Source organism: Nomascus leucogenys, chromosome 9 (genome assembly GCF_006542625.1).
Source record: "Nomascus leucogenys isolate Asia chromosome 9, Asia_NLE_v1, whole genome shotgun sequence".
NCBI lineage: Eukaryota > Metazoa > Chordata > Mammalia > Primates > Hylobatidae > Nomascus > Nomascus leucogenys.
The window spans coordinates 94,245,979-94,273,442 of NC_044389.1; the positions used below are offsets into that span (position 1 = coordinate 94,245,979).

Here is a 27,464-nt window from a genome sequence, read left to right on the forward strand (position 1 = left end):
AGGCACTTTGTCTCCTGTGCTCCTATAAGCACTGGATTCTGGATAAAAAGAGAGTGTTTCTGGGTTCTTGCTCTCCCCAGTCATGTTCTTTCTCATTCCTATCTCCACAGAGGTTGCCATTTGCTTATTTCGCTTCCTGCATTTTGACGAGCTCTGGTCTAGTGATTTGCATATAACTTTTCCTATATTTTTAACAACTGAATCTCACAGAGAAAAAAATTTGAAGTCATCTTTCTGTGACCTAACTTTGCTATTTCAGATGCAATCTTCTATTATTATCTTGATTCTCTCTCTATTTTTAATACAGCATTTTATGTAAATCTGGATTTGTTGCAACTGTCAGCTCAGTCTTGATACACACACTTCAGCCAATTCTTGCATAGCTCATCTAAGAGACTTCTGTTTATGATGCTAAACATTTCAGCATATTCCTCACATCTCTCAACCAGCTCTGAATGCATTACATGTCATATTTCCACAATTATGTTTTGTTTTCCAGAAAACTTGTGAATGTGTCAATTCATCCATTCTTTTTTTTTTTTACTTGTTTCCTGATTCTTTTTGAACATCCATTTCTCATGCCCTCTGTCTTCTTCCTACATTCTTACTCTTAATATGGAGGAGGAAAAAAGTTTTATTCTTCCTCTAGGCCTAGTGGAGAAATCTTCTGTTTTCCTTAAAATTTCTATTCAAGACAAATTTTAGGAAGACCTTTCACAACCTTTTGAATGCAGTGTTTGGAAAGGGCTTTAGAACTAATTGTATGGTGCCACCGATTCGTGTTAGATGCTTGACTTCTCTCTTCTATAATCACGTGAGGATCACCAGCCCCTCAGTTTATTTCTGTATCTGGTTTCTTTTCTTTTTCTTTTTTGCTGAAGAGGTGGAGTGGTGGGTGAGTAGAAGTTGAGAGTGTGACTTCAGAGCAGAATGTTGTTGGATTAGATTAGATGGACATTACTACATGGACATGATGTTGAGAAATCCAATGTTGATGGGATTTTCAGATGTGTTGAGTTTGAAATTAATTAGTTTCCTACAGATATTGTAATTTTTATTTTCAATATAAGGCAGTATGAGTTGCCATCTCTGTAATTACACTTATTTCTTCTGAGTCTTATGGTCTCAACTCGTGAGGCCATCCCACTCTCTCTCTCAATAGTTAAGCCTTCTGTTTTTTTGGAAGATCTTATTCTCTTTTGCTAGCTCTGAATATAATGTGAATCCTCCAATCCTCAGGTTTTAATTAATTTTAGTACTCATGATTCCTGGTAGTTTCAGGTATAAATTCCTTCTTTCCCTTAGCATTTATTATTTTGGTTACTAATACTAAATTGAACTTTTCTCTCCTACATCAAAATTTTGGATAATTTCTTCCTGTTATGCATCTTTAGAGAAAGTTATGCTACATACTGATTAATCCACTGTTAAAAAACCATTAAATCTTAGGATTTAAAAAGATAATTGGAAAAAGTACAAAGCATTGTTATCTGTTTCTAGTCCTAGATATCAATGTACATTGCATAGTACGTTAGTAAGTTTGCACTTTGGTCATGAGATTAGCACAATGTTTTTCTAAAAGACAGTAGAAGCTTTTCAATGTTTTTTTTTTTTTCCCCCAGAGTAACCCTTTTTCCAAATAGAACTTTGATGCTCATACCAACATATCAAAGTAGTGTTTTATTTATATGCATGTATTTTATAAGTTCAAATCTATCACCCTTTCATGGTGCAAAAGTCAAATGGTGAGAACAATTCGATTATTTTCCTGAAGCGATACTTCAAACTTAGTGGTATGGGCAGCAAGTGAAGTTCATTACTATCCAAATAGAATTCATTTTTGTCTTGCATGGAGGAAATTTGTGCACACATAGTGAAGAGGTACAAATTGCACTCTCCTCCAACAGTTCACTTTTCAATCTCAGGATGCTCTTTAATTAAATAATTAAGCAGAATTTTACTTTATTTTATTATTTATTTATTTATTTGTTTGTTTTTGAGATAGCGTCTCACTGTGTCTCCCAGGCTGGAGTGCAGTGGCACAATCTCTGCTCACTGCAACCTCCGCCTCCTGGGTTCCAGCGATTCTCCCACCTCAGCCTCCCAAGTAGCTGGGATTACAGGTGTGCACCACCATGTCTGGCTATTTTTTTGTGTTTTTAGTAGAGACTGGGTTTCACCGTGTTGGCCAGGCTGGTCTCAAACTCCTGACCTCAAGTGATCCACCTGCCTTGTCCTCCCAAAGTGCTGGCATTACAGGGGTGAACCACTGCCCCCGGCCCAGAATTTTAAATCAAATTAAATGTAAATGGCAGAAGAAGGTTGTTCCCCAAAGCATGCCCCCAAACTGAGTGAACCTGCAAGTTAGTATGAAGCGGATCTCTCAATGGGCTAAACTTTCTGTAACACATTTGACAGTGGATTCTAATTACAGTTTAAAAAATGGTTAAAATCCATATGTAAAATTTTCAAATTAAACATCGTAGAGACCTGAAAATCTCAGGGGCAACTTTATCCCATAGAATACATTTTGAAAAACAAAACACAAGAAGACATGCTCAGTTGTTACTATAGCTTTAAAATGCAGCCATACGTAGTTGCTACGTTTTAAAGTTCAGTAAAGTTCAACTTTCCAAGTTGGAACTTGCAATATCACATAACACACCACGGTTGTCTGTCCAACTTCCTCTGTCTATTGTCTGGAACATAGTTCAGAAGCAGCCTCTGGAAAAATGTGGCCAACATTTTGTCTGACTTCAGCATAAGGAGAGCAAAAGACCTTACCTGCTACACCTTTCTCGCTTGAATCAATAACTCTGGTATTTACCAACATTTTAAACAAACTTGACTATCTAGAGAAGACAAGGCAGAACCAAGTGCTGTGTGTGAGAAATTATCTCTTGACAGGTCAGCGGTTATACAAGCACAATCATCTTGTATGATTTAGGTTATTTACCTTTATAAACTTCAAAAGCATGACTTCTTTATATCACGGTCTGATAATATCTATTAAGATGACCCTACATTATCAGGAAAAAATATAACTAGGTTCGTTTATACTCTAAGAAGCAGGAAAATCGTGTAAAGGGTTTTGAAGGATGTTAATTAAAATAGTTAAAATGAGTCCAGCAGTTATGGGGTTAACTCCAATTACCTGGAACATTGGCTTATATGGGACATTAAATTCCTGAAGAATGCTGGAAAAATGAGACTTGCATGTACATTTTCCTACCATGAATCTGACTCCATGGGAGCTACAATAGTTAATCTTTATTTCAGAAGTGCTAGCGTGCTTTGGGTAGGTTTTATCTGCACTGACAAATGATTACTGCATCAGCCTTCTCATGGACACCAGGGACAGGGATGCTGAAAAGAACCTTTTACCAGGAGAGTCGAGTTTGAAACAGTGAGGACGTTAGAGAAGCCACAGGAAGAGACACGTGGATACCAGAAAGGAGAGGGGTTAGAGAGAAGCAAACGGGGAGGATGTTCTTCGAGGAGCAGCTCTGAGCTCTGTGGCTTTTGTGGCCATGGGGGTCACAGCAGCTAAAGCTGTCTCCTCAGCGCCAGCCGAACATGGGAGCAGTGAGTAGATGGGACAGCAGCTCTGAATCAGTGTTGAGTCTTTACCTGCACACAGGGAGGACATGCCATCTCCTCACACCAGGAGAGTCATCTGTGAACATAAGAGGCCACTGCATGTTTGCACAAATGCGACGACATGCCTTATAAGACATGCTGAAGTTTGGCTGTAGCCAAGGCATGGGCTCCTTGGGTGGTTGTTCTGTCCCCTTCCATCCCTTCATTTCTTCTGTCCACAAGTATTTATTGAGGTCACACTAGGAGGCAGACACTAGTAGGTGCTAGTGATATAGGCAGGAATGTACCCCAGCAAGGGACAAGACAGCCCACCATTGCTGCCACAGAACTTTCGTTGTACTGTGAGGCAGAGGCCTGCCAATAGGAAAAGCCATGAGCATGATAAGCTTTAGCATAGGGGCAGAAAAATCCATCCGGGGGCCACTCCTGACCCAAACTCAGGAGGCCAGGAGAGCTTCCTGGAGAAAGTGACATCTAAGGCAAGACCTGAAAATAAACACAGTTTATAAAAAATGGGCAGTGGGGTGGGAAGAAGGATGGGTTTTCCAGGAAAGGGGAATAACGTGTCAGGGGAGCAGTGGGAACCAGAAGGGTGAACTCCGGGGACTGAAGTGATCCCTGCAGCAAGAGCATGCAGTGTTAACAGTGAGAAGTCTGCAGAGGCCTGGCCACGGGGCCTTGGCAGACAGGAGGCCAGACTTTATTCCAAGATCAACTGGAAGCCATTGAAAGGTTTTACTCAGGGGAGTGACGTGATCAGATTTGCATTTGAGAACATTTGTTCTCAGATGGGAAGGGCAAGACTGGCTGGTGCTGTAGTCACCTAAACGATAAATGTGCCCGACAATTAGCTGAGGCAGGAGAATGGCATGAACCCGGGAGGTGGAGCTTGCAGTGAGCCGAGACTGCGCCACTGCACTCCAGCCTGGGCGACAGAGCGAGACTCCGTCTCAAAAAAAAAAAAAAAATGGAGTCAAGATGGAGACATATACACATATATACATTTATATAAGTAAATAGTTGAGATATATTTGCAGACAAGATAAATAGATTTGGTGAACGTGTGATTGGATGTTTGAGGAATCTAGATTACTCCCAGCTTTCTGACTTGGGCAATGGGGCACTAATATAATAAATGAAAAAGAAGATTCAGGGGAGGAACTTGTGTTAGGGAGGGGGGGGGTGATGAACAGCTGCGTTTTGGACTGGTGGAGTTGTGCTGGGTATGGAATCTGCAAATGGAAATGCTATTGAATCTGAAACTCAGACTTTGGAGTAGTCAGAGTAGTCAGCTCACAGAGAGGCCCCAAAGCTGCGGGAATGATGTGATCCCCAGGTGATGGTGTAGACTGAGAAGAGAAGAGATCCCAGGTGCGGATCTTGAGTGGGGAGATGCACAGACTTAGCGGAGCCCGCAGGAGACAGGGAAGGAACCACTAGAGGGAGCAGCTGAGCCAGGGGTGTGTGTAAACCTGGGGAGACGACATTTCAAGATGGAGGGAGGCCGCTCAGGAGGAGGACTACAAGATGTCTGTTGGTTGTGTCCACAGAAAGTCATTATAATGGGCAAGAGAAACTTCTAGAAACAGAAGCCAGAAGCCAGTCATAGAGCTGGGGAATGAGTCGGAGAGGAGATGGGCAGGCACCGTGAGGTGAGGCTTCTTTGTCAGGAAGTTTGGTTGAAGGATGGATGAGTTGGCACACATGCTGGAAGGGTGTATGGGGTGGAGGAACAGCGGAGGTTAGGAGAACCTTGAGCATGCGTGAAGATGCGCTTAGAAAAGAGAAGCCAAGGTTAAGCTGTGGGAGACAGTGAGGATGTCTGAGCGACAGAGCCATGGGAATGGGATGAGGTCCAGAATAATGACAGAGAGATGACCTTAGCCAAGCTCAGGTCCCTCTCCCACTGTGACCAGGTGGGAAAAAGGGGGGATGCGCAAAACAATGGGTGTGAAAGTGTTGTTTTGTAGCACAATATTTTAATTATGTTCTTTTAAAAAATTTCTCCACAGACACTACCCAAAGCAGTCCTTCACCACAGTGGCAGATACACCTGAAAATCTTCGCCTGAAGCAGCAAAGTGAATTGCAGAGTCAGGTAACTTCTAGAAGATTCGTTTTGTTCCCTTGGCACTAAAGATTTTTCACAAGGCTGCTCTTCTGAGATTCTTGTCCTCGTACTGTTCCTGCTGGGTCACCAGCCGGTGTGGAGGCTGAAAGCAGGCCTGTGTGGGAATTCCGGGTGAAAGTGTTGAACATCTGTATTGTTCCCGGTCTTGAATTGTCCTGATATTCTCAGTTTTGTTATTCACGTTGGACTAGGGCGAGTAAATGAGTTCCGGTAAGAGTCAATGTTTCCCAACAATCTTGACTTATTTGGTCCTAAATATTTAAACACGTTTTACAAATAGCTTTTCCACACCGCATATGTGGGGAAAAACAAGGTGCTAACTTGACCCAGTTGCAGTGTGTGTGGGGCTAACACCCCGTCTGTGTATCTCACACCAGCCACGGGCTTTGTTTTCCTCCTGTCACTTTGTTCATATTTCTTTCATATGTCACATTGACAGCATGAACAAAGATGAGAACACCACAATTGGCTCCTGGTCAACCATGTTAGATGGCAACTTGCCTTCAATATGCTGAAACACATCAGTTAAGACTAGGGTTGTGAGTGGCAGGGTTTTCTGCAGGGACACCCGATCTTTTAGTACACATGGGGTGCTCTCTTTCAAAGAAGCTGTCTTTCCTGGCACCCCATAGTAAGACATGGAGCAACTACATTGCAATCCATTGGTCAGTGGTGAAGTAAGGAGGGAAGAGGGGAGAAGGGAGGTGGAGGTAGGGGAGGCTAGGTGGTTGTAGGCCTCCTTCATCTGTTCATTGGCTGTGGCCTTAGGCCAGTTTCTCTGATGTTTGCACTAATGTGCAGTGAGGCAGTCCATCTTGTCTACCTGTCTTGAGGGTGTCTGTAAGTATTAAATGAGATAGTTAGGTGTGAAGGCATTTCAAAAAGTGAGAATATATTCTATGACTGTGGAGGCTTGTTACGATGGTGATAATGATGGTCCCTGAGAATTCCTGGTATGTGAAAGGGAAACACACAGAATTTGTGAAGGAAAGAGGTGTCCAGCTAACAGGCTTTGAAAATGTCAGTCTATAGCTCTTTTTTTGGGGGTGGTGGGAGAACGGAGTCTTGCTCTGTTGCCCAGGTTGGAGTGCAGTGGTGCCGTCTCGGCTCACTGCAACCTCTGCCTCCCGGGTTCAAGCAATTCTCTGCCTCAGCCTCCCCAGTAGCTGGGATTACAGGCGCCTGTTACCACGCCCGGCTAACTTTTGTATTTTTAGTAGAGGCAGGGTTTCATCATCTTAGTCAGGCTGGTCTTGAACTCTTGACTTCGTGATCCACCCGCCTCAGCCTCCCAAAGTGCTGGGATCACAGGTGTGAGCCACTGCGCCCGGCCTGAAGCTCTTTCTTAATGAGAGCAGGCAGCTCTCAGTGGCTTGGGATTGAATCATTTCCTTGATGGTGTATCTAATCACAGGGGAGGTTGTGGTTTTCTGTAGTGTCTTTCTGGGGACTTGGGATCACTTCTCAGTCCGTTTAATTAGAGGAAATAATCTCCAAGTGGAATTTACTGTTGGTTAACAATGCCATGAATACATGGTTGGGAGCTATTTTTCAGTTTGTGTAAAATGCTGGTGTTTGTGTACTGGTTTTGGTTACAAAAATTGGGTGCTGGCCAAAAACAGACACTATTATTGAGGCCAGCAAGAACACCTCTGTTCATTCACACCCCCAGGGTACCGGAATCTGCATCTGCTCTCTGCGTATCCAGTGTGCCTTTCTTCTCATCAAGTTAGGGTTAATCAGGTAATTCTGGACAAGTTACACACTGGACATGGAACTACATCAAGCAATCAAATACTCATTTCCTGCCTGTGACATGCTTTGGTACTGTGCAAAATAATTTACAATTAGTTTCTCTTCCTTCGTAAATTTATAGGGTGTCTGAGGAAAGAGGACTAACACACACACCTTGGAATGACTATATTTAATTTGTTATAAGGACTGAAAAAGAGAAAGATCAGGCTGGGTGCGGTGCCTCATGCCTGAGCACTTTGGGAGGCCGAGGTGGGCAGATCACTTGAGGTCAGGGGTTCGAGACCGGCCTGGCCAATGTGGTGAAACCTCATCTCTACAAAAAGTACAAAAATTAGCTGGGAGTGGTGGCGGATGCCTATAATCCCAACTACTCGAGAGACTGAAGTAGAATTGCTTGAACACGGGAGGTGGAGGTTGCAGCGAGCCGAGATCGTGCCACTGTACCCTAGAAGTCATTATGGTTTCTTTTTTTTCTGGGTGAGAGGTGAAAACACTTCTGTAAGAATATTTCCATTTTTGCAAAAACGTGGATAGGTATCTATCCTAATGGTAATATTCAGTAATGGCATTGGATTCCCTTTTAGCCTATTAAATGATTTGATTCTGCATGAGAGCATTTTCTTAGAGTTTTGATATCTGGAATTCTGAACAGCTCACTGGTTTTGGTGGAAAATTGACTATTAATATTTTATAGGCTTGTTTTGATCATTTGTGATGCTAAATGAATCACATCTATTCATAGCTCCAAGTTTTCAAATTCTGAAATCTTTTAGAATTGTCTGGTTAAAACCAGTTCTCTTCTTTCAGTTCATTAGCTTACCAAGTGAGCCAAAAATAAAATCAAAATTTATTTTCCAATTCAATCTAGAAAGTTATTTATAGTTACCCACTGTTATCTCTTTCTTTAAAAAATTTTCTCTTTTTATTTCCCCCCTCTTCTTGACAGGGTTGTAAACCCTGTGAATATTTTACATCTAAATGCTAAATCCTTTCAAGCTTTTTTGGAATCTATATCAGGTGCCAGATTGTCATAATAAAATTTTATGAAATACTGTGAATAAGCAAACAAACCAAGAGTTAGCTCTTTAAAGCCAGTGGTTCACAGGCTTTATCCAGTACCTGGTGAACATCCACTTGGCCAGCCTCTGACTGCAGTGGATGTGGACTGCTGTGGACCTTGGCAGTCAAGAGGAAGGGAGGGAGGGAAAGCCCTTTTATAGTCACTAGTTCCCTTTTGATCACACATCACAGCATGAACTGCTTCAAAGAAATAGCATAAAGAGTGGTTAGACGCCCCCATGGGCCCATAGTAGCCCATTCAACAAGAAGCAAAAGTAAAACTGCTTCTGGTGGAATCAGCAACATTATAGTTCACCTGTGGGGGCATCAGGCTTTTACTGCTTGCCTTGGGACTGGCTCACCTGATTTTCTTTAGGAAAGTGAGATCCAAAGCCCTGACTTAGAAACAAAAGTTTTGGAACTCAAACTCTTTGTAAATTGGGTGATCCCTAAACTGAAAACATCCGGGTGAGATGAAAGGCCCCTTAAAAAAGAAATTTCTAGCCGGGTGCTGTGGCTTATGTCTGTAATCCCAGCACTTTGGGAGGCTGAGGTGGCAGGATTGCTTGAAGCTAGGAGTTTGACATCAGTCTGGGCACCATAGGGAGACCTCCGTTTCTACAAACATTTTATAAAAAATTAGGGTGTAATAGTGCATACCTGTAGTCTCAGCTACTCAGGAGGCTGAGACAGGAGGATCCTGTTGAGTCCAGGAGTTGGAGGCTGCAGTTAGCTGTAATCACACCACTGTGCTCCAGCAGCCTGGCCGACACAGCAAGACTCTAAGAAACAAACAAACAAAAAACCCCAAAAAACAGAAAAAAGAAATTTACTGATTATTTTAATATCATGTGGTAGAAAGCGTTCCCTTTTTCGGGCTGTGTAGCACACACTCTTATTGGAAGGGAAGGCATAGATGCTTTGGGTACTCTGAACCAGGGGTCTGGAGACTTCTCAAAGCCGTTGAAATGGTTCTTCCGATGACATTTTGAGTGGGAGCCCCCACTGAGAAGACGACAACACGGAGCTGCCATGATTGAAGCAGGGTAGGAGGGCAAGCCCCTGGCATCTCCAACCCCCCCGACTCTCCTCATCTTCCCATCCCCAGAGCCTTAAGGAAACCTGGGCTTCTGTAGAGCATAGTTTTGAAAAAGGCTGCTTAAAATGAAGACAAAACAATAGCTACTCCCCACTTAGTTGTTTCTGTGCTTGGCTTAGCTATTTGCAATCATGTTGAAAATAAGAGGGATTTGGGGCTCACTGTGCTCTTAAATGGAGTATGTGTAATTTATGAGGGCTGATACGATGAAAGATGGAGAATGATAATGGAGAGAATGCAAATCATTCTGGAAGAGTGAGCGGCACTCTGGGAAGGAGGGAAGATTGTCCACGTGAAGGGGGGTGCCTACCCTACTCCCAGTTCTGGCCATGGTTGATTGTACGAAGTAAGCAGAAAACCGGAGACTGAAATACAACCTCCTCTCTCTCTGCTGACTGCAGGCTCAGAGATGAAAGTTGGGAGAGGCAGATTAGAGTGCCAAAAGCGGAGAAAACCACCCACAAAATGTATTCCCAATCTCCTCCCACCTCAGTGGCAGACGTGGGGCCTCTGCAGCATGGCAGGCAAAGTAAGAATATGGGTTGCATTTCCCAGAATCTTAGTCTCTCTTGTAGTGTGAAGGTGATGGCAGCTGCAATGTGCCTTGCAGAGGGATGCTGAGGTGCTTGCTGGGAGCTGCCCGGGCATTGCCATTGCAGGAACAGTGTGGCCCTGGGGCCAGGGGTGGATGTGCGGGTGGGGAATAGAGGTTAGACCTCAACGAGAAGCAAGGAGGGAAGTGTCTTCAGGGGGTACCACTAGGCTGTTCCTGAGCCAAGGAAGAACACACCACAGGGTTACCAGCCACTGTCTTTCTTCAGCATCAGATGCCAACAGGGGTGCCTGGCGCCTGCGAGGACAGGAGACACCGCTGAGGCCAAAGGAGTTCGAGGAGAGAAGGAGGGAATGTGGGCATGGGTGCCAGGCTTTCTTCTTCCTTCACTCACACACTCCAGGACATCATCTCAAAGGGGAACCAGGAAGCAGTAGGAAATGGGAATTGACCTAAGCTGACTGTTTAAGTTGTTGAATGGACTCAATGCAACCGATGGAACTAAATTTAGTTCTTTCCACTTCCATGTGGTACGTACTTGTGAGGAATCACAGGGCAGCTCTAAGACATAAAGAAGCTTGGTTTTCTTTTGTATCTGAATACGAGTACATCATAAATAAGTTGCTGACCTGTTGTATACACTTTGATTTTATTGGGTAACTATAGCACTAGACCAGCCACCCAGCGATCTGGGCTCAACCCCTGTCCCTGCCACTAAGTGTGACTTTGGGTACTCCTAACCTTTCTCAGGGCATAAGATGATAGATTGTAGTAAATTCCTTCCAATTGTAATAGTCTCTGATTTTAGCACAAAAATGTTCTGCAATAATGTCTCAACCTAGCAATAAAATAACTTGAAAAAAAAACTACCATTATTTCTTCTTTTCTGCCAAAATAGTAATTGTCAGGCCTGCCATTTCATTTGACCGTTCTCTAAATAGCTCCTTCCCTGGACTGGTCTCAGATATTGGCTGAAGGTCATAATTGGGAGGTCACATAGATCTGTGGGAAGTTGATGGGCAAATCAGTTTCACACTGGAAGATGTTTAAAAAATGGCACAGGACGAAAGACAGAATAGCTACAATTATGCTGTTCATTCACTGATAGCAACTCGTCATTTAACTCAGTTGTTGAGCTTTAATAACCTACGTTCAAAGTCATTTATGCCATGTTACATGACTTCCTAATTAGCTCAGTAGATATTTTTCAAGTTTTCTGTGTAGAAGTAGAGTAACTCTATATATTAGTATACTTTTATGAAATGTCTTATTTTAGTTTTACTTCCTAATGCTTTCCTATTTTTTATTTATTTATTTATTTATTTATTTTTGAATGGCTTTGATTGATTATGTGGTAGCTTTTGAACTTCAAAAGTTGTTCTTCACTGGGTGTGGTGGCTCATGCCTGTAATCCCAGGGCTTTGGGAGTTCGAGGTGGGAGGATGGCTTGAGGCCAGGAGTTTGAGACCAGGTTGGGCAACATAGCAAAGCCCCCGTTCTTGCAAAAAAATAAAAAATAAAAAATTCGCTAGGCATGGTAGCACACACCTGTAGTCACACCTACTCAGGAGACTGACGTAGGAGGATCGCTTGAGCCTAGAAGGTCGAGGTTATAGTGAGCTATGATTGTGCTGCTGCACTCCAGCCTGGTCGACAGAGCTATACCTTGTCTCAAAGCAAAACAAGACAAAACAAAAACAAAAGCAAACAAACAAAAGCCATATATCTCAATTCAGCGTGTCTGTGATCCCTCATACAGAGAAGCTGATCTAAAGCAATCCCATTTCATTAAATTAACAGGCGCATTAGGGAACTATTTCTTAATACCCTTAATCAACCCTCTTAATTTCCTAACAATGTATTTTTTGAATGGAGGACACTACTTAGAAATTACTCTCTCATAATGGCCTTAAACAACACAACCAAATTTACAGGACAATATTGAATTCAGAAAAGGCCTCTTGGCAGTAGCTCTAGGGGTAACCAGCAGCCTGCAGTAGCCCTTATTAGTGTCCTGAATGTTTCAACTCTCATAAAGTATATATATGTGTACTTAAAAATTGTATATTTTAAGCAGAAATTATCTAGCCTACTTCTCGTTTTCCTTTACCTCAGAACTTTGTTTAGAGTGTCCATTGGCTTCAGAAGGACCTTCCGACTGGAATTCTCTGAGGGCCTTGCAAAGGGTAAAAGCAGGCTCAAGAAATTCTGTAGAGAAAAGATGACTATGTTAACATCATTCTTTAAAAAAGCTTCCGTTTGGGACAATTGTATTGTATTCTGAAATGAGATACTTAGGCTTCCAAAATATGGGTTGTGCTTTGTGAAATGGAGTTTTTCTCATTACAACATGTTGGAAGAAAGCAATTAGAATTTCCTTCTCTGCCTCCTTCCCTCTCTCTTGATTTTTGGTGAAGTCAAGGGTCAGGATGATGCTAAATCAGAAATTAAGGCAACACAAATTTGATCCTAACTGGTAGAGCTGCTCTGGACCCCTTTTGACTGACACTGAGTTCCTATTTCTGTGGAATTTTTCTTATTTACAGGAATCCATGATCTGTGAATGTCTTCTAAGGGAAATCTAATAAGCATCTTTATCTACTGAGTTAGCTTCCTAAGCATACAGTATTTTAGACACCACACAACTAAATATACCAATTCCAAGTGATTTACTTAAACCGAAAAAGTGAAATACAGTAAAGCCAAGAATTCTATTCTATTTTTAATTAGGCAATCATAGAGCCTTAATAACCGATTTTTAAAAAAACCTCTAGAATGGCTTTAATGCTTATAAACCATTAAAATTAAAACCAAAGTAGCTCTTAACTGTATTTCTGCTATTGGACAGAGAACATATCTGTTATGGAAGTTTTCCTTAGAATTGGATAATTTCCAAGGCTTTGAATCTTTTTATTCTACAATATTTTATTATTCATAGGAATACCACTTAATGTCTTAGGAGTGTGTATGTATATGTGTTTTTTAGATACATATATAATAAATATTATATGTAATATACATCTATGTAGATATACATACAATATACATACATTACATACAATATGCATAGAGCAGACGCCCCATATTTGCAGGGAATATGTTCCAAGAACCCTAGTGGATGTCTGAAAACTGCAGATAGTACCGAACCTTATAAATACTGTTGTTTCCTATATGTATATATCTACAATAAAGTTTAATTTATAAATTAGGCACAGGAACAGATTAACAACAATAACTGGTTTACATTCCCACCAGCGAGTTTTCACTGCATCCACGCCAACATCTATTATTTTTTGTTTTTTTTGATTATGGCCATTCTTGCAGTAGTAAGGTGGTATGACATTGTGGTTTTGATTTGCAGTTACCAGATCATTAGTGGTGTTGAGCATTTTTTCATATGTTTGTTGGCCATTTGTATATCTTCTTTTGAGAATTGTCTATTCATGTCTGTAGCTCACTTTTTGATGTAACCAAATACCATCTGTTCCCCAAAAACCTATGGAAAAAGATTTAAAAATAAAAAGCCACAACAATAACTAATAGTAAGATAGAATAATTTCAACAGTATGCTGTGATAAAAGTTATGTGAATGTGGTCTCTCTCTTTCTCAAAATATCTTATTGTACTTTGCTAACCTATTTTCAGCCCACAGTTGACTGCAGGTAACTGAAACTGTGGAAAGTGAAACCAGGGATAAGAGGGGACTACTGTACATGTATATAGAGATGCATACAATATGCAAACATATGCAATATACATATAAATATATGCATGTCTTTACATACATTTGTATAACATCTACCTATACACATATACACACACACACACACACATATATAATAATGTAACAAAGTTAACTTGGAAGGACAACATTCAGGAAAGTCTTGAAAACCTGAAAGACCGAGAAAACATGAAGTGTCTTTTCTCTTTTGTTATCAGTGGCTAAGTATGATTTAATTCACTGCTGGACACTCTAACAGTCACCTCATTGCAATCTAAGTTCCCCATCTGTGAATTAGCTTTGCAGTCTCCATGTCTTTTAGTTATTCCATATGTTTTAAGAAATAGCTAACGTGAAAAACTGTAGCAGAAACATGTAGTATTACTTCTGGAAGTGTGGTAATGAGATCTTTTTCAAAATATTACTGATTCTAGAGGATAGATCACTCATTCTACTATATAACAAGCACAGACGTAATTAAAGAGGCTTTACCTGTTTTAGTGGGTCTTTCTCTTTGTAGTTTGTTCATTGATTTAAGGTTTTTTATGTCTGTTTTCATCTTTGTCCTTTGTTGTAGATTTTAGAGGCCAGTGATCTTATTAATTTAATGGTTATTAATAAATAACCACACTAAGCAATCGCCTGGATGATATTGTGCCATCAGATGATAAGGGTGATAATGTATGAAATGAAGTAGAAAGAATGAAAGGTAGTTTCATAAAAAGCAAGAGTCTTATAAGAATGAAGAACAAGACACTTTTCTGACAGATGGACAGATGCTTTTCCAGTTCTTTCTTGGCATAAATTACAAATGGAGAGAAACCATTTTTGGCTTCAAACCTTTACTAGCAAAGAAATCTCACTGAAGGACCCTCCATACTTCCTGTAACTTATTCTGTATAAGGCTGCTTTAATTATTTATTGGTTTAATCTACATTTAATGGATACCTCCTTTGGCCCAGCCCTGCCTGCTCTTGGGTGGCAGTTGTGTGAGGCAAGAGACCAGCGGCTGTGGGGAGAGAGGATGAATGGAGGAAAGAGCTGACCTCTGACTTAGAGGTGTTTACTGGGTCCCCTCAAAATATATTCTCCCAAATTCTGTTAACAGTTTTTTTATTTTTTCTGTATTTCATTTGGCTTTCTCCTCTCATTCTCCACTGAAATGTTTATCCTTTCTTTGAAAGAAACCCCAAAGTGACTCTTTTCCTCTTTCCATGGATCAGATGTCAAATTCTTTGAGAAATATGTAGAATAAGAAAGGATCCTTCACCTGGTTTGGAAGGAGCTCTTTCTGTTTTTCTTTCCCCACCCAACACCTGTGCCTTTTTGTCAACTATTTATAGAACTTGCTCCTTCTTAAAATAATGTGGATTGAAAATGGTTTTGATTGCTTCATGGACACAGGAAGACTTCTCCAATAAAAGCAACTTTCTTCTTATTATTGTCCTTGGCAAAATTAAGTCATGTCGTAAGCAATATCCCAATCCTCTTGTCATCCATCAGACTCTAGACGGATGGCTCCTAACCCTTTTTGGGTCTTGGACCACTATGGAAATTTGGTGAAAGCCATGCATCTCCTCCTTTGGAAAAGTTATGGTAGCCTGCTTTAGAATATAAATGCAGAACTTCAGGGCATAGTGAACTCCATCATTGGAACCCTGGAAAGTCTCAAGCTTTAGCAGGAGTGGCTGGGCTGGCCAAGGGAAGGAACAGGGAAGAAGGACTGGTTGGATTTACAGGTCCCACAGAGAGTGGTGGCATTGTCACAGAAAGATTATGGACTCCCTGCCTTCTAAGCACAATTTTATTTTACCTCCATTAAAATATTAACTTTTGGAAACATGAACTCTTACTGCCTTAAAAAAAGCAATCTAGCAACAAGTGTTAAAACTGGAAAAATACAAATACATTTTGTTCTGGCAATTTCACTCCTGGGAATCTCTCCCATGGAAACAAAATTATCAGCATAGAAAGCCTAAGTACAAGGATGTCTATGACAGCACCGTTTGTAGTAGCACAAAACTGGAAACAGAGTGAAAGCTCATCTGCAAGAGAATAGTGAGTTACATTATGATAATCCATACCAAAGAATATGATATGGTCATTTAAAGGAAGGAAATAGAGCTCTATAGCCACATGCCTTGGAGGTATGCCTGTGAAGTGTTGCTCAGTGAGAAACACAGATGCAGAAAAGCATAGAGATGACCAAACCCTCTGCGTGTGCATATCTATGTCTATATATGGATAGCTCTGATTACGAATATATGTATGGGTAGAAAAATACAGATTAATATATTCCAGGTTACTAACATTGGTTCTTGGGGCTTACATGGTGAGCCTGGCAAATAAAGGAAAAAAAAGATTGCAATACTTAAAAAAAAAAAAACCATGTTAGTATGACAGTAATTCATTGTATCAGATTATACGTATGGGTGGGTAGATGTAAAAAGAAATAAAATAGTGATTTCATTTAATTTATTATTATTATTGTTTTTGAGACACTTGCCCTGTCACCCAGGCTGAAGTGCAGTAGCATGATCACAGCTCACTGCAGCTTTGAGTTCCTGGGCTCAAGCAGTCCTCCCACCTGAGCCTCCCGAGTAACTGGACCACAAGCGTGCACCACCATGCCCGGCTAATTTTATTTTATTTGAAAAGATGGCGTCTACCTATGTTGCCCAGGCTGGTCTCGAACTCTTGGGCTCAAGCAATCCTCCCATCTTGACCTTGCAAACTTCTGGGATTACAGGTGCAAGCCACTGTGCCTGGCCAGATAATGATTTTAAAACAGATTTGCTTATGTATATTTTAAATTTTACTGTTTTACTTCTTCACAGTCAGTAACACTGAGGCTTTACCATTCAGGCTGCTGGGGGCTGACTTGGCCAACTTGACCAGCTGGGGGTCTCCCTGCTGACTTCTTAGATGTATATTCTGTGACTCATTGCTCTAAAGGCATTAGGTCTTTTAGCAAATGTTTATTGGATATCTATTTTATGTCATATACTAGGCCTCGTGCTCCTCAAAGAACTAAGATGTGAGTGTGTGTGTGTCACTGCACAAGTCAGGGACTGTTAACAGCTGCAATTGAACTTTCTGTCTTCAATTTGGTATTTGTCTGTTTATTTGGTTGTGAGCATGCAAAATGGAGGGCATAAGGTTTTACTCTCAGGCCAGTAAGAACCTAAGAATTTGTTTGGGTGAGGTCTTGATTTCCTTTTTTGCCTCTATTAAATGGCCTACCCTTAATTCAGCAGTTTCTCCATAGAAATGCCTAAAGGCCTTGAGAGGATAATACTGAAAGGGTTTTAGAGGAAAAAGAAAGGTGAGATGCTTTCTGTGAGTCAGTGTTTCTCCAAATTGTCTTTTCCTGCCTACCTGTATGCATCACAGTTACCTAGTGAATATGGTGAGAATGCTCATTCATTGGCCTGGCCCCAGACCTACCGACAGGGAGGCCCAGAAATCTGCATTGTTAATTCTCCAGGGGATTCTTTTTTTTTTTTTTTTTTTTTTTTGAGACGGAGTCTCGCTTTGTGCCCCAGGTTGGAGTGCAGTGGCGCAATCTCGGCTCACTGCAAGCTCCGCCTCCCGGGTTCGTGCCCTTCTCCTGCCTCAGCCTCCCGAGTAGCTGGGACTACAGGCACCCGACACCACGCCCGGCAATTTTTTGTATTTTAGTAGTGACGGGGTTTCACCGTGTTAGCCAAGATCGTCTCGATCTCCTGACCTCATGATCCATCTGCGTCGGCCTCCCAAAGTACTAGGATTACAGGCGTGAGCCACCGTGCCCAGCCCAGGTGATTCTTATTTACTCTTGTTATTATTTGAGAACCAGTTCCATAAAACGTTGTCCCAAATAATGAACACTCCTGGCATTTTTTTCCCCCAAATTTTACTCTTTTAATAAATTTTTCCAATATTTCAATGGCTTTGAGTTTTTATTTTTTTATTAATTAATTATGGATTTATTCATTCATGCATTTATTCATAACGATGTCTGCATTTTAGAGAAGAGTTCATGAAGAGGAAACTTCTTCAAACAAAACTGTTGTTACCAAATATCCACTGCATTCTTAATGTAAAGAAATCAATGTAGGTCAGTTAAAGGCTAGAATGGTTTAAAAAAATCAACAATCTGATGCTCAAATTCAAATGTCTTTAATATACATGTATTTATGTGTATACATATCAGAAAAAATTTCAGGTTACAATGCATTCTGTTGTTTTGAACTACAGGAATCAAACCAGAATTTTTACCCGTGATACACATTTGATACATTCATGGATTCTTGATTTTTTGGACTACTTTTGGTTTGTTTATAAAGTTCCATAATAGAGATAAGAACTGAGAGTGTTTTTCAGATATTTTTTATTCCCTTTCATACATTTCTTCCCCTAGAAATTTAGATACATTTTGAGATTTTCGTAAAATCTTAAAATAATTGAATAATTTAAGAAAAGTCTAGTTCCTATGAAAAGCAGAATTATATGACAATTTTCCTATATTCCTCGTGCGATTGTACCTGTGCAGAGAACAACCCTATTCTGATTAGAAAGATCCTGCATGAGAAGCTTTTAGCTGCACAGCAGGATGTATACAACCAAAGTCGATTCAAGAAACTCATGACGTCATCTCTCAGTCAATAATCATTGATTGAATAGAGTTGGTTTCAGATGTAGGTATTAGGTACCAGTGGGGATGCAGAAGGAAAATTCATGGTTTCTGTCTTTGAAGAATAATCTGGTTCAGAAAATAGTTCAAATGTGCATGTTTTGACATGGCTTCATAACAAAAGATCCTTTAAACCAAAATGCTAGGGAAACCAGCATTAAAGGAGAGTTTGTGGGGCAGGCGAGGTGTTGGCAGCAGGGACATGGGTTGTCAGGAGACAATGGAACAGAAACAAGACATGAGAAAAGTGTGAGCTTAATCCATAAAGCTGTTTCCCTCCAAAGGTGTCGGCTGCATGGCGTGGGAGGTCAGGCAGGTGGGTCTGTGTTCCCAGGGTGGGAGAAGCATTAGTAGAAACAGGTGATGAATTCTTTAATTAGGGTAGGGAAACACTGCAGAAGAGCTGTGGTCGAGGGATTTTATGAAATGCAAAGCTTGGAAAATTAAAGAAGCCCAATGTGAAGAAGTTAGGAGGGAGGATCAAGGTGGTGGCTGTGAAAACAGAGAAGAAAAACTTACAGCTCCTTTTGGAGAAAATGGGATATTAGGGCTAAATTTGAAAAAAAAAAAAAGCCGCATAATGAAAATACCTGTGACGTTATTAAACTCATCATGATGGGTTCAGTCTAAGGCATTTTAAATTAGAGTGAATGCTGTGGGTAGTGGTGTGAAAGAGATCTCATTAATTGAGGATATGGTTTAGCTCTGTATCCCTACCCAAATCTCATGTGGAATTGTAATCCCCAGTGTTGGAGGAGGGGCCTGGTGGGAGGTGATTGAATCATGGGGGCGGATTTCCCCCTTGCTCTTCTCGTGATGGTAAGTGAGTTCTCCCGAGATCTGGTTGTTTAAAAGTGTGTAGCGCTTCCCCTTTGCTCGCTCTCTTTCATACTCCATTGTGTGAAGATGTGCTGGCTTCTCTTTTGCCTTCTGCCATGATTGTGAGTTTCCTGAGACCTCTCCATCCGTGCGTCCTGTACAGCCTGCAGAACTGTGAGCCAATTAAACCTATTTTCTTTATAAATTACCCAGTCTCAGTTCTTTGTAGCAGCATGAGAATGGACTAATACAATTTTAAATCTTTAATTTTCTGTTGATTTATAATTTAAGAATTTATTTCTGTAATAAAATACAAATATCATCTAACAGACCTTTGACATGGTATATATTCTACAGCGTAGGATAACTTCATAAGGTTTAGGTAGTAGGTGGTGAGTAAGTGCTAGATGACTGAATTCTGGTGTTTATCTTGGAAAGTAATCTGCAATTCTATATGATGTTTTTTCCTGCATAGGACACGAAGTTCTGCTACAATTATTTAGGAATAACTTTTTTTATGACTCATGTTAGTAAGATTATTGTAAATCAACATTTAAAAAAACAATGTTTCATCACCATGAAAAATAAACCCTCCCTCCTTCCCACATCAAGGATATCTTCCTCTTGTCTAAGAAGCACCTACTCCTTTTTGGAGGTTGACATTTACATGGAGCGCGTACCTTTCATCTCTGAAAAAGAAAAAGAAATACATGTAGAAAAACCCAACTAACTAACAAATCACCTTAATTACTACCTGCAGAGAAAAAGTGTTGGCTTTATGTTGTTTTTTTTTAATTGTGTGTGTTTTTAGCTCAATCCAAAAATGAGAAAATAAGTGTTGGTGGAAAAACAGAGACCAATTTTGCTTATATATGGTGTGGTGGGTGGAGAGAAAGGGTACATCAGATTGCTACCTAACAGAGCGAGGAAATCAGTTCTTATTTTCCGTTAGAAAACAAAACAAAACAAATGGCAATTAATCCATTCATGTCTGAGGTTGCAGGTTTTTGAATTTTTGCAATCAGACCTTGGTGATGACCTTGAGCAGTAGGATATAAATAACTCCCACATGCTTAGAGTTCCAATAATGGAACACTAGGCATAAATGGGCTAAAGACAAAAAAAAAAAACAAAACAAAGTTGTGAGTATATTGACTTATCAAGGAGCACTAGGCTTCTGTAATCTGTTCACCTGTGGATTGCTTGTTAGTTACCTCCTAATTACTGAAAATTGGGCTTTATCAGTAGTGGCATGATGTTCCTGGGGTTTCTTTCCCTGGAGTATCTGTGATAATGCCATAGCTTGTCCTGCAAATCATTTATTTTGCTAGGCTATGAAATGATGTCCACCTTACAAGTTGGAAAAATCTTTCTGATAGGAAGAACTTTGGCTGTGTTCCACTTCCCTGGAGTCTCTGATTCCCAGCTGCTACATGGCTCCCAGCTTGTCCCAGGGAATGTCTGTGGGACAAGACATTCTCTTTACTTGCTGATTTTCCTCTAGCACTAGGTACCTGTTTTCACCTGGAATGTGACAACCAGGTGTTGTCAGCTTTTTGTCTCTGGCGGTCTGTCAGCTGGCTGGACCTGGGGAGGTAGGCAATAGAGTCTAGGCCTGGGGTTAGACTAACATTTTCCTGACCATCTCCATCCCTCTGACATCTTACCTGCTGCTTTCTGTGGAGAAGGGAGGATCTATACAAGCTCATGGGGATCTGCACTGGTTTCCAGAGGGAACTGCAGAAGATTGGGGGTGCAGGAGCGAATTCCTGACGAGGAAGTCAGGAGCCTCGTGTGCTGGCTTTGTCTGCTGGAGACCAGCTCTCCACCTCTATCTGGGGCTTCTACCCTTTTTCTCTGCCCTTAAATCCCAATGTGGCCCTTCCTGGCCATCCGATTCCTACCTTCTTTCTCTCCCTTCAACGCACTTGATTTCTCTCCAGTGAATCAGCTTTCTTCCGTATCTTAGACTACAAAAACAGCAGAGCATCCAGAAAGACAAGATACATCTTACCTGATGTCATCTGCTCCATTGCAGTCTTTTGCTCACTTAGTCATTTTGGGGTGTTCTTTTCTTGTTTTGGGAGCCTTATTTCTGTTTGCAGTAAGTATTTAACTTTCTATCTCAAAATGTTCAGAGTTTCAATTTAAACAAATTCTTACCCACTTGATTGTATTTTTCTACAAATGTTTTGCTCCTTCTTTTGCAAAGACTGGTCTCCTGCTTAACTCATTTATCTGGGAATGGGTGGCTTCTCTCTCTTTAGAGGCCTCTGTTCTTTGCAGAAGGTCGACATTCTGCAACCCTGTGTAGGTGGGGAGGGATAAATTTGTTTGGCCAGGAAAAGTCACTTTTGACTGGGGACTAATGGGGGGACCAGAATACCCCCTACCATAGTGCAGCATGGGACACTGTAAACCACTCCATCCAGCTAGCACTCAGGGCCCCTCTGTAGCCATTTCCTGGGGCCATATGGCCCCTTGAGGGCAGGGCAATAATAAACCTGTCGTGGTAGCTGCAGCTCCCTCTGCCCCCCTCTGTCCCCACTCTATACCCCCTCTATTCCCCTCTATCACCCTCTGTCCCCCTCTGCCCCCCTCTGCCTGGCTTTTTCCTTGCCCTAGTGGCCAAAGCTCTTCACTAGATTCACCGAAGATGGTGACACTGTCACGGGCCGCCTTCCAAACTACAACAGTTCGTGGCAGCAGTGAAAACTTAATTTTTAAAACCTTCCATCAGAGGAGGAAGTGCTTTATAGTAAATGACTACATTGCTGGAAATCACTTACTGGCGTTGTCTTGATTATATTCCTTAGTGATTACGGTTTGCATCACATGATCTTTTCTCAAACATCAGCATGGGGAACCAATGATGAAATTGCATTTCTTTAGAATTAGAGTATAGATTATTATGGGAGAAGAAAGACATTAAAGGAGCAGCGTTCACGTTTATGTTTGAAAAAATACGACAGGCTTCACAGCCTCCATGGTAGTTAAAGCGGGGGTTGTAAGAGAACATGGAGCCATCAGACCTCATTGCCTTAGATGGGTCTCAGTGAGTGTAGGGAAAATGCTTTGGCTTTTACAACCCTGGGTATATGAATCCTGGATATAGAATCAGTTTCGTTTGTATTTCTTTTCCTTTTTTCTTTTGTGAGGTGAGACAGGGTCTCACTCTGTTGCCCATGCTGGAGTGCATTGGTGCAATCACGGCTCACTGCAGCCTCGACCTCCTGGGCTCAAGTGATCTTCCTACCTCAGCCTCCTGAGTAGCTGGGACTACAGGCATGCATCACCATGCCTGGCTAATATTTTAAAATTTTAGTAGGGATGGGGTCTTGCCATATTGCCCAGGCTTGTCTTGAACTCCTGGGGTCAAGCAACCCTCCCACCTTACCCTCCCAAAGTGCTGAGATTACAGGCGTGAGCCACGCATCAAGCCTGGCTTGTATTTCTTGTGGGGCTGGGAGAATATAGCATCACTGCAGGTCTTCTCACATATAATTGGGCAATCAATAAATGATTGTTGGAATAAACCAGAGTCTTACTCGGAGAATATGCCCTTCTTCCCTGACAGCCTTTTTATCCCCCCCATGCACCTCTGGGTTTCTGTATAGTTTTTGTATGGTAAAAGCCAAGGATTTGGAAATTTTTGGTGTCGCAGATAAAAATAAATAATTCAAACATAAGTCTGGGAAAGGGAATGAATTATTGTTTGCTTGGACTTCTTTACTGGCTCTGACTCCAGGCCTTGCCTGACCCTGAACACCCAGCATATCTTCACTTGTTCCAGACGGCGGATCCTGTCTTGTTGGAGGCCCCCAGAACTTGCTGGGGTGTGACCTTCCATCCTTGTCATCTCACAGTCCTCATGATCCATATATCGGACTGACAGAAGTTACTCCATAGACAAACGAAGTGATGGAATTAAGGGGACTTCATTGGGGCTAGTTGTGAATTCAGATTGTGACTTTTAGGGGGTGTCAGAGTTGACATGTTGCAGAGTGTTCAAAGCAATGCCAGTTGGATTTTTAATGTGATATGCAGATTGGGTAGTATTATTGCTGTGTGCATTATTGTAACTTCTATTCTTCATGGCCATCTGCCTGGTTATATATATTTTAATTCTGATGTCAAGAATGAGATGTAGATGTAGCATTTTTATTGTTCTACCATTTCCCCTGCCTTCTTTTATCTGCACATTTCTTGAAGCAGCCAGGAGCCATGGTTTCTAAATGTCTATTGTTGAGAGCCCTGGCAAGAGTGGAGACCTTATCTTTGGATTCCCCATAGATTCTAGATGAATGAAAGAGTTATCGGAAACAACAACAGACATTATTTACTGGGAGTTAACGATGAGCCAGTCATTTGCTAAGGCCTTTTGTACAGTATCTCATTTAATCTTCCCCGTAACTTTCTTAGGTTAGCATGATTGTTCTCATTTTGTAGATGAGGGAGCTGTGGCTCGGGGAAGTCATGTAAACTGCCTGAGGCCACACAGCTACTCAGGGGCCTTGCTAATATTTGGCCTCAGGACTTTCTGACTCCAAAGCCTGAGATGTTTCTTATTAGCTGTCTCAGCATAGTCATTATTATGACATTTCTGTGATTTCCATACCATATCATATCAGTGATATGACGTTTTAGGTTTAAAATTCTCCAGGATCTCTTCATTAGGTGAAATTTTTATATTTGGACTTTTAAAAATTGTGATTTCTGGTAAATAGCCTTTTATTGTATTTAATTTATTTTTTTTTGCTCCGTTTGATTTTCATCATTCCTGAATGTTTTTAATACTTGTAATTAAGTTATGCAGTAAACTTTTCATTTGGAGGTCAATGATTTTAGGCAGTTTATTATTTTAGCAGCACTGCCATTTTGTTGGCTGCACCCATCTTAATTGGTATTGAATAAATGTCCTCATGTTTTCTGAGCTTACTGATTTTTAAATTCGAATTCTGTATAGGATCCCATCTCAAGCATCTGATGTTTTCAGTTATTGCCATACTACTGATCAGAATATTACCATTGAAGCTATTATAAAACCAATGAAAGAATAAATTATTCACATTTCAAAAACATTTTAAAAAGTAGATCTGATCATAGGGAGTATCCAGTTATATTAGAAATTTGCTTTTCTGTGTAATGATACTTTGTTAGGAACTGGTTGAACACTTTAATCCATAGTGCATTGGAGGATTGGCTACTAATCAGAATCCTAAATTCTTCAGGAGTTCTTTTTTTTTTTTTTTTCTTTTCCAAGGCAGAGTCTTGATCTGTCACCCAGGCTGGGGAGTGCAGTGGCATGATCTAGGCTCACTGCAACCTCCGCCTCCCAGGTTCAAGCGATTCTCCTGCCTCAGCCTCCTGAGTAGCTGGGATTACAGGTGCCTGCAACCACACCTGGCCAATTTTTGTATTTTTAGTAGAGATGAGGTTTCACCATGTTGGCCAGGCTGGTCTTGAACTCCTGACCTCAAGTGATCTGCCCACCTTGGGCTCCCAAAGTGCTGGGATGACAGGTGTGAGCTACCATGCCCAACCCAGGAGTTTATTTTTATTGCTGAAGATGCTTCCCATCTCATGACTTCATTGTCTTTCTCTTGAGACTCCTCAGCAACCCACAGCACCCATTTATCTCACAACTATTGGGGCGCTGCTTCTGGGGGCTCCGAAGCATCAAAGCAGTGTGAGTTGTAGTTTTTGATTTTGCTCAGCTTGTTGTTGGCAAGCAAAGTTCCATAGGAGAAAAGCTAGCGCAGTTACAGTCCTGATGGGTACTGTCGACAAGAGAACTCAAGATGTGCTCCCTGCTATGGTTGGGCTCACTGGGGGTTTCTTTGTGTGTGCTCCTGCTTGCATGCATGAAGGGTCTTTACTCTGCAGTCTGCTGGCACCAAAGAGGTTTGAAAGTAAGTCAATGAAACACACTTAAAGGATATTTATGAGTATAATTGGAGAGAAACCGAGGCCTTTTGGAGGAGGAAGTGCCTTGCTGGAGGAAGGGGGCATCAGCCGGTGGCAGGAGAGATGGATATTCTAAGTTTACCTAGTATATCCTAGCTAGGAATGTGATAGATGTGTTAATTGACCATTCATGGACCAGTGACTCTATGGAAAGTCCAGAAGAGAAGAGGGGAGGTGAAATGGGTTGCAGAGGACCTGAATGACACACTAAGATGGTTGGGCTCCATTATGAGGTGCGGAGATCTGCAAGGTGCTGGGGAGGAGAGTGATTTGCTGCTAATGAATCTGGCAGCAAATAGATGGGACTGGGAGAGCTTTGAAGTATGGAGCCACGTTAGGACATATTTGCTGTAGTGAAAGTGCATTATAATGAAACAGTTAATCAAGAAAATGGAAAGGAAGGGAGAGGGGGCCATGAAGGAGGCACGTATTGAAGAGTGATCATAAACGAGTGGAAAAGGTGATGGTGGCTCGAATCTCCTTTGGAGGAGCTTATGATTGGAAAACCAGTGGGAAGTAGGGAGGAGCACTTAGGCACTTAGACATCATGTCCAGATGATCTGTTCACTAGCCACCGTACTGTTTTTTTTTTTTTTTTAAACGGAGACTGCATTTATTTGGTGTGGTTTGCAGCCGTAGGGATGGGGGTACCTAATGGTGACTATGGCTACTTCCTTCCCCACCTCGCCCCTCTTTGCAGTGCCACGGGGAGAGATGGAAGTCTAATGTCACTGATGCCTTTGAGATTCTAGACCTGAGTAACAGGGACTGTTACTGGCTGTGGTCAGATTGAGAGGGCAGGGGGCCTGCTGATCCGATTGTCTCTGCAGCCCCACAGCTGTAAATGTTTACATGAACAAAGGATTGAGTGAGTGAGTGAGTTCAGGATTAGGATTAAAGAGTTTGGCTATTTAAGGGGAAATGACTTTCATACTGATGGACAAACAGTGATAGTAAAGTAAAAACCAAGTAGTGACCAAAGCTTTCTAAAATTATGTTCAGTTACAGTATAGAAAGATGGATTTTTGAAACTAAATGTTTATGATTATGGATAAATAACCCACATTTTATAGATTATGTATGATGAACTGTTATCCAGTTTGAACATTTATTTTTCAAAATGGCCCAGGCATTGATCAATTGCACACACATTTCCACATTTATTCTGGGGTTTACAGAGAGAGAAAGAGACCAGAGAAAAAAATCTTTGCACAAAAACAGTATTGAGAGTTGGAACTGCTTTTTAGATTTTTAGATTTACCATTAGTCTTGATATTGAGGGATATCAAAAATATCCCTGTAAAACTTTCTGGCTGTTTTTAGGCAGTTCATATGATACTTTTAAGAAGGTAACTTTTGCAGTTTAATAGCTTGGCATTACAGTCTAGCCCCCTGAGAACTAGTGGAATGTGAAGGAAAGAGTGAGGGTTTTGGAACAAGTTAAACTTGGGTTTCAATTTGTCTCTGCCACTCAATACTATGTATACTCAGACAAGTTACTTAAACTCTTGTTTTCTTTGTTTTAGAATGGTGATATTTATCTCTCCCAAAAGATTATTGTGAGGTTGGTGATAAGGCGTCGAGCCAGTTGTCCTAGGACAATCCCTGGCACTTCCAGGCGCCCAGGAAATAACCACAATCACTATCTTCGGGATACTCTGCATTTTCACTTCACTGTCTATAAAGTGATAATGATCAGTGTTGAAAATGACAGCTGTTATTCATACATTTGGGAGTGGGATGGGAATTGCAAGTAAAAAAGCATTCTGGAAATCATATCCCCAAAATTTGTTAGTTTGCCCCACCCCCTGGGGAAAAGACCTCTCCTAAAACTTCACACACGGGAGAGCCTTGAAAGGTATCACATAGTAGTGGCACATTAACCGATTTTGTTTCACTTTATGTAAGAAACATCTAGAAGTCTCCAGCCTTCTTTGGTTTGTGCTGTGTTTGACCTGAGAAACCCCGTTAGTATTGCCTGAGTTAGGAGCCAGAACGCACTGTTCTCTGAACCTTGCTGGTGAAGATGAGTTGTGTGAAGGAATCTGGCCACAGAAAGAATCTTATAAAAGGTACTCTTCCTTTA

General features: G+C 41.2%; 1 protein-coding gene across 1 annotated transcript in view; it reads left to right on the plus strand.

Moving 5' to 3' along the window:
• NEBL (nebulette) overlaps nt 1-27,464 on the plus strand; it is a 443,477-nt gene that overhangs the window by 144,894 nt on the left and 271,119 nt on the right. The window contains exon 3 of the mRNA XM_012499561.2: nt 5,613-5,697. Within this exon, the coding sequence (XP_012355015.1) occupies nt 5,613-5,697 (85 nt within the window). The remainder of the gene's footprint in view (nt 1-5,612; nt 5,698-27,464) is intronic.